We start from the raw sequence: 7,592 nt of genomic DNA on the forward strand, positions 1-7,592 counted from the left end.
CTTTTGGGCGTACACAGCTAATGATCTATTGATTTGTAGTAATTTATTTGAGTTCCTGGTGCTATTCGGCGTTGTTTCTTTACAACTTCTTAGTGTGTTTTCATAGTTGAAAAATGCCTACAATCTTTCAAAGTAAATCGTAACAAAACAAAAGTAAATGGATAAGCATTTTTTTCAAGAAAATACTAGAACTTCCAAAAGAAATGTTTCAATTGTTTATAAAAAAAATAGCATAAAAGAATTTTTTTTAATGTTAGTGTAAGATTTTACACTATAATTAAAAAATCATATTTGATATGCCTTTATAAAGAATTATAAAAGCGAATAAATTAAATGAAAAGTGTACAAGATATTTACAAAATATGCACATCATGAAAACGAATTAATTCACTAAGCAGAATATGAACTTCATACTATACAAATTCTACCAGCATAGGAGTGCATTCATGTTCCAACTACTGATATCTGTAACTGTAAACATGAACCTTACAAAATTCAGGGAACTTTATCTATACAACTTCTAACGGCATGTGCACAAGCAAGATCCAAACACTAACATCTGAAGCATTAGCCTTCCAAAATTCAGGATTTTGGCTTCATTTTAGTAACCTCGCAGTTGAGCTTCTCGACTGGTGAGGGGTACATAACGAACAGATGTCTCAGTGCGGACACTGATAGAACCATCAGAATTCTTATCCACCACCTTTAAATCTTGGAATATGTTTCCGACAGGAATCACCATTCTCCCTCCAGGCTTCAACTGGTCAATAAGTGGTTGGGGAATTTCTGGTGCTGCTGCTCCAACGTGAATGGCATCATAAGGGGCAAACTCTGGCCAACCTTGCCTTCCATCTGTTAACACAACAATTATCAATCTGCTAATCCAGGGTTCCAACTATGGGTTCATTTTTTTTTTATCAGCAAATATTAATTGTTATAGTTTTTGTTAGCAAGAGAGATCGAACCCACAACCTTTTCCCCCTTCCCTTCTTTCTTAATTACCAACCAACCTTATGGCTTATATCTCCTCAACTATGCGCTCATTTAACCGTTCAATAATCATGCAGCTATAGTAGATCCATTAGATTCAATTGTGATGTACTACAATACAATATCACAGATATTTCAAATGACCATAACAAGAAAAATACTTGTGGATCAACTCTACTTTCAGTTTTAGTGGACTCAATAACCTCAAACAAATTGCAATTCCTGACAAAAAGGTTACGTTTTCACCATTAGACAGAATTAAAAGTATTCAACATCTCACATTATGTGTCTTTATCCCCTATGCCCGAAACAAGGACTACATTCAACTACTCAGCTAAAATGAAAAGCTTCAATGTTTCAGAGTCAATTAAACATAAATTTAAGAAACCATACCACCAGCATGGACAGAAAGGGAACCATCTTTCAATTGTGCAGCTGCAGCACTTTTCTGAATATTCTCTATTGAAAAAGACACCAACTCAGGAATATGCTCCACACCAACAGCACGGCCTTGGGGCCCAACCATCAAGGCAAAGCATGCAGTCAGGTACCCCGTTCCTGCAAATAGGCCCAAATGTGGAAATTGTGAACAACACCAAATAAAGATAAAAATGTGAAAAGCCAAAAACCTATGGTGAAACAGAACACAAGTTGGTCCATATAGCAGCACATCTCCACCTAGAATTGGGATTACATATATCAACAGGAAGAACCTAAATTCTAATTGGCTTTCAACAAACATGCATCTTGCTATGCCTATACAACTTCTCCAAGGAAGGAGGGTGATGTAGAACTTAGAAACTACTCTCCATCCACATTTTAAGCAATCCATTGTTCAAGCTATAATATCCAGCCTTTTCAATTCACCCTTATTATTATTATTCCAACCTACAAACAACTTGTATAACATGTCCTATTCTAACATCTATCTTAATAATCAGCCTTATTAACACAGTAAGTTAACTTAATCACTTTACCTAGGGAAGTCTATGCCTCGTATCAACAAAAAATCATATACACACAAATAGTACAGGGATACCTAGAAACAATTTCATTCACTAACTAACAAGCACCCACTTCGCATGAACGCGGTCTGTGGAATACAAATAAGACAAACAGTAATCTTTTAATGTAATAATAACTTATAATAGGTTCATGGAGCATATACCAGAGCCAACATCCAGAGCATGCATCCCAGGCTGCAAATTCTCCTCAAGCAACTGAAGACACATGGCATGCATATGCGGCGCAGAGATAGTGGCATTGTACCCTATGGCCATGGGGCTGTCATCATAAGGTGCAGCTCCATCTGGTACAAACAAGGCTCTATCAACTGTCTCCATCACTTCAGCCACCTTACTTGATGTGATCACTCCATAGCGCTGCAACCTCTCCACCAGTGCTTTGTTCTTACTTAAGCCACTTACTGAGCAAAATCTCTGAAATTTTGTGTTCAATAATTTTTAAACATAAAAAAAATACAGAGGACATGATTAAGGAGAAGATAAAGGCTAAACTAATAAGTTTTTTCCTTCTTCCATTTCTCTTTTCTTTCTCCTCTTGGTAAGAGTGCACTAAGAGAAGATAAAGGCTAAATTAATAACAAATTGATGCAATATTAAGTGATTTTTGCTTAATTGAATGAATGTTCGGTTTGGCTTCGATTAAAAAAGACAGAAACTTAATAATTGCAACAAGAACTAGGTTGCATGATTGAATTAAATTAGGGTAAATATCCATTTTGATTGCTCAAAGTGCGGGGTGACGACAAATTGATTCTTAAAATATGAAAAGTTCAAATTTAGTCCTCGAATTCAGGAGCTAATTTGTCACCGCGTAAAACTTTCAACAACCAAAATGAACATTTATCCATTAAATTATTACCTGCATCCTGAGGAAGAGAGTGTTCCCCGTGATGAAATTAGGGTTTTGGAAGAAGAAGAGGTTGGTGATGATGGAGAAGGTGGAAGAGTGAGGTTGTGACGCAGAAATGCGACGGTGGTTGGAGAGTGTTAGAGAGAGTGAGTGAGTAGGTTTTAATTTAGTAGTCGCATAAGCATAACAGTAGCTGCAACCATACGCCAGAGAAGGGAAAGGGTAGTAGTGGTACTGCACCCTCATTTTCTTCTTTTTCTCGCTCTTTCTTTTCAGGCTTTTCTCTTCACACGCTCTCGTCATATATTACCCACACGTGTCAACCCATTCTTCCATACGTGGGCTTGCAAAACACTGTTTGTTTACTAGGATGGGTTCTGGATTTTATTTTTTTTTGGGTACAACGATGGGTTCTGGATTGTTCACATTTCACTTTATTTTATAAATAAAAGGTTATTTCGAAAAAATAAAATAAACTATCTTGCAACCACTACTATTTCACAGATGAAGAGGAGAATATACTTTACCTATCATTAGTGGCACCACTATGTAACACACAAATAAAGAGAATATCCCTGCACTTTTTAAATCAAGAATATTAATTCGCTAATTTTGCAAGTAAGCTTTCCAAAAAACGAAAATCAAATTTGTTCTTTATCTTATCATCGTGACATGTTGTTTCTTTTCTTCAATCAAACAATGTTGGAAAGAAATATAACTAACATCTCAAGATTATTTTTGTTCTTTCTTTGCCATGTAATGATTCAATTGAATTTGACATGAAGATGATATTATTGTTAAGGACATGCTTTTCTAGGTGTTAGAACTTGTTGGCACATATTCCAAAGCAATATTTTTAAGGACATGTGTGTGTATTTTAAAAAAAAGTCACTTAGTTATAATTAGATAATGACTAATTTGACATGTGAAGCCTATAAAAGGAAAGAAGACAACTGTAAAACATGGGAGAGAAGGTAAGAGACAACCTACACTAAACAAGATTCATCTTCTATCCTCACTTCAGATGTGTTCTAAGTTCAGAATGGTTGCAACAGAATTGCATACAGCTTATAGCTTCAAAGAAGATTTATTGCAATGAGTGTTGTAAAGCCCTTAAAACCCTTTAAACACTTTCTCATTGTTTGTAAATCGTATGTATCCCAAATTAACCAAGTGGGTTCAATTTGGGTGTGAAAGATGTGAAAGGGAGAACCCATGGAAGGTGGGTAGCTTAGAGAGAGACTCTAAGGTTACAACCTAAAAAGGCCAGGGTCAAATAATACTTGTAAAACCTAGAGAGGCAAAAAATACTTGGATTGCCTCTCCTATGACCAGGTGTAGTGTAGTGGTTGAGATGGGTTGCTTCCCTAGAGTGAGAAAAGTTTTGTGGAGAAGGACACCTAGTGAGAGGTGAAGGTTGCTGACCAAGAACAAGTGTGATTCTGTGGTGAGATGTCTTCCTTTCCAGGAACTAAATCATTTTGTGGTTTAAGCGCACCTAAAGAGGTGAAGGATGCTTGGTTTGTCTTTCCCATGGTGTTGTGGTTTAGGGTATGTTGTAAAGGTTTCCAAACCAAGACCAAGGTATAGTACTATGGTGAGGGGGAAAGTGGTTGTTGTTGTATTCCAACATGTTGTTGGTGGTATTAGTGGAAAATCTCATATTAAAAGATGAGGATTAGACGTAGCCCAAGTTTGGGGGTGAACTAGTAATTTTTGTGTTGAATCCTCTCTCCTCTTCCTCTTTGTGTTATGTTATTTATTGTCATATATAATGTAATTGTATCAGAACGTTATGAGTATAAGAATGACTTTCATCAGAATGGATACACAAGAAGGTCTTTGTAACAAGCACAACTAGTTTATAAAATGACATATTTGAACTGAATAATCTTTGTGATAAAAAAACTTGTTTTAAACCAGTTCAATCATATGCATCAAAATACGAAAATTTTCATAAAACATGAAAATAGTTTTGTGGATGAAAAGATGGAAACAACATTTTGAACAATAACTTTCTAAACACAACATTCTGAACAATAACATTTTGAGTACTGCATTTACATAACATAAATTGAGTTTTTCATAATAATAGTAATATGATAAATGCTTTTATTTAATTAATAATCCTTTGAACATGAACAAATATGCATTAACGTTAGGTTCACATAATCATATCAAACATTTAATAATGAGTGTTGTTACTAACCACTTAGAGAGCTTAAATATCTAAGTGTTTTAACCTCTATGTCAAGACTTTATGAACACCGAGGTAATCTTGAGTAAAAATTCAGAAAAATTAAAGTCGAGAAAAGTTGACAAAGTCACAATTCAACCCCCCTTGTGACATTCTGATTACTTCAAAAACATGGAAGAAGCTATATTTGCCAAAACAACGTTTGCAATAAAAACAAGAACAAAATAAATAAAAAATACGAAATCTATCATCAATGGACTGAGCATAGCCCTCTAAAGCGTTGACAACTTGATTAGCTTCACACAAGGTGTGCACCAAGAAGAAGTTATCCCTTTGTCTTTCCATCATGAACATGTTCTGAACTAGACCATAGCAGGGATGGGATTTGCTATAACCATTCTAGAGTAAATTGATGTTATTTTGAGAGTTTGATTCAACATGAAACTTCCTAAACCACCCTACTCCAAGCAATACGAATGCTTAGCAGGATTGCCCACAATTTTGCTTGAATCACACCACATTAGTCAATCTTAGAAGCAAAAGCAAAGATGACATTCCCTCCATGATCTCTAAAAACTCCTCCAGCTGAAGCACTACAAGAATCACCTTGGACAGACCCATCATAATTAAACTTGAAATGATCTGTAGTCGGTGGTTTCCAACTGATAGCTCCCTACATGATTACATTGTTTGTTTCGTTTGGCAACAAATAATTCTGCTCCAAGCTCAAAATGATAGATAGCATCCGCTTGTCTAAGAATGTGGTGAATAATATCTGAGGGATGATGCCTTACATTATCAAAGATAAACTTTTCCCTGCAAAACCACAGGTTATCCAAAATAACCACAAATATAATGAACCATTTCCTACCATCAACAATAGCATCTAATCCCACGTGGTTGATAAGCCAATCTTCTAAATTATGATTAAAAAATTGAGCTTGCATGGAGCTTGGAACTATGATGTCCCACACAAGTCGAGCAAAACAACATTTACGAAATATATGATCAATGTCCTCCACATCAAAAAGGCACGCTTTGGTGATTGGGATTTTCAGGTTCTTTCTAATCTTCTGCCTAACCAACCTCGTAAGTGCATTAATGTTATTCCTCCTCCTCCTCCTCCTGCTATTTTGGGAGTGGACTCGTGTAGATGGATGGGAACTGTAGATGGGACTTTTAGCATGGCCACGATGTATGAGAGTTTAAATTATTACTCTCCATCATTGAATTTTCCCAAACTCAACTGCATTTGGAGTTGGAAGGGCACCGAAAGACTGTGCTTTCTATTATGGAAGACTAGTTACTAACCCGTGCATACGCATGGGTCGCTCCGCTTCGTTATGCTATATTTTTTTTTGTTTTGGTATTGGAATTGTGTTTAGATTAATTTTTTTTAATGTTTGAAAAATGAGAATTTGAGATACATTAATAATCAAAATTAATAATACAAAGTAAAGTAGACCTTAGTTGGGGTGTATTAAAGTTTTAATGGATGCAAGAATAACAATAATTTGAATGCAAATATGTAATTTAAGTATAGTTATTATTATACTTTATTGTTTACAACGTTATAATATATAATCAAAAGTGCACTGAAGTATATAAGAGTTGCATATCTAAGATTCAAAGAAAAAAAAACAAAATAACTATGTTAGTACCTAGTTAAGTATTCATGCATACACATGAGTGAGCCAAAAAATTATATTTCCAGTGTAATTGTAGGTATAAAGTTATAACATTAGACAATATTATCATGTATTCAATTGGAAACTAACAAAATGAGAACAAAAATGAATATAAGCTAAAAAAATTATGATCAACACGTTGAAACTAATTTGAAGGTCAAGTAAAATACAACATATATTATATAATAAATTGTCAATTAAAAAAGTATTTAAATTTAGAAACATTATTTGTAGGAAAATTCCGACCACAATAAATGTTGTGTTTTTACAAAAAAATGGCATATGACACAATTACACTGTACTCAATTTATAAACATAACCAAAACAAAGTATATATCTATTCTTGAGAGATACCATGGGTCTGAGTATAAGGGTAGAGTATAAGAAAATCAATGAAATTCATGGATGTTAGGATCTGCATGACCTATAAATGAGATGAAACACTAATAGTTGTCGTATTCCTAGCAAGGGTAACCAACAAATCAGCAAACACTGTTTCCTATCCATCTCTTTTGGCCATCAAGGATCCAACCACCTCTCACCTGATAATTTTAATGCAAAGAAGGAATACATCATTGAACATTGGAATAATTGGCATAATGAAATATGTTTGATTAAAAAGAATGAATGAAATACAACTGATAGATATAGAGATAAGATGCATAAGGCACTAGACCTTTGTTGTTGTGATCTTCAGAGCATTGGCATCACTTCCATAGTCAAGTTCAGTCAAAGCCTAATAAAAATAAAAAAACCTCTTTTAAGAGTGTTACTTAAGAAAAATGATACAAATCATTCAAATCCAAGGAAGGTAATTTACCCAACATGTTATAGTTTTCATT

The 7,592-nt window shown here is 34.6% G+C and overlaps 1 protein-coding gene across 1 annotated transcript; it reads right to left on the reverse strand.

The window, feature by feature from the left end:
* Window positions 1–357: 357 nt before the first annotated feature.
* On the reverse strand, window positions 358–3,131 carry LOC100810913 (protein-L-isoaspartate O-methyltransferase 2-like). Its single transcript, NM_001363279.1, has 4 exons — window positions 2,875–3,131; window positions 2,159–2,429; window positions 1,384–1,548; window positions 358–852 (listed from the first exon to the last, which is right to left on the reverse strand). The coding sequence occupies exons 1-4, from the start codon at window positions 3,109–3,111 to the stop codon at window positions 602–604; spliced, it is 924 nt and encodes a 307-aa protein (NP_001350208.1). The 5' UTR covers window positions 3,112–3,131; the 3' UTR covers window positions 358–601.
* Window positions 3,132–7,592: the final 4,461 nt, after the last annotated feature.

This window comes from Glycine max, chromosome 4, assembly GCF_000004515.6.
Source record: "Glycine max cultivar Williams 82 chromosome 4, Glycine_max_v4.0, whole genome shotgun sequence".
NCBI classification, from domain to species: domain Eukaryota; kingdom Viridiplantae; phylum Streptophyta; class Magnoliopsida; order Fabales; family Fabaceae; genus Glycine; species Glycine max.

Excerpts from the sequence above, each read along its gene's own strand:
- LOC100810913 (NM_001363279.1), bottom strand. The coding sequence starts at position 3,111 with ATGAGGGTGCAGTACCACTACTACCCTTTCCCTTCTCTGGCGTATGGT. Across the intron at positions 1,549-2,158 it reads TGCTCTGGATGTTGGCTCTG|GAACGGGGTACCTGACTGCA; the intron begins GTATATGCTCCA and ends GCCTATTTGCAG. Across the intron at positions 853-1,383 it reads CCTTTCTGTCCATGCTGGTG|ATGGAAGGCAAGGTTGGCCA; the intron begins GTATGGTTTCTT and ends TTGTGTTAACAG.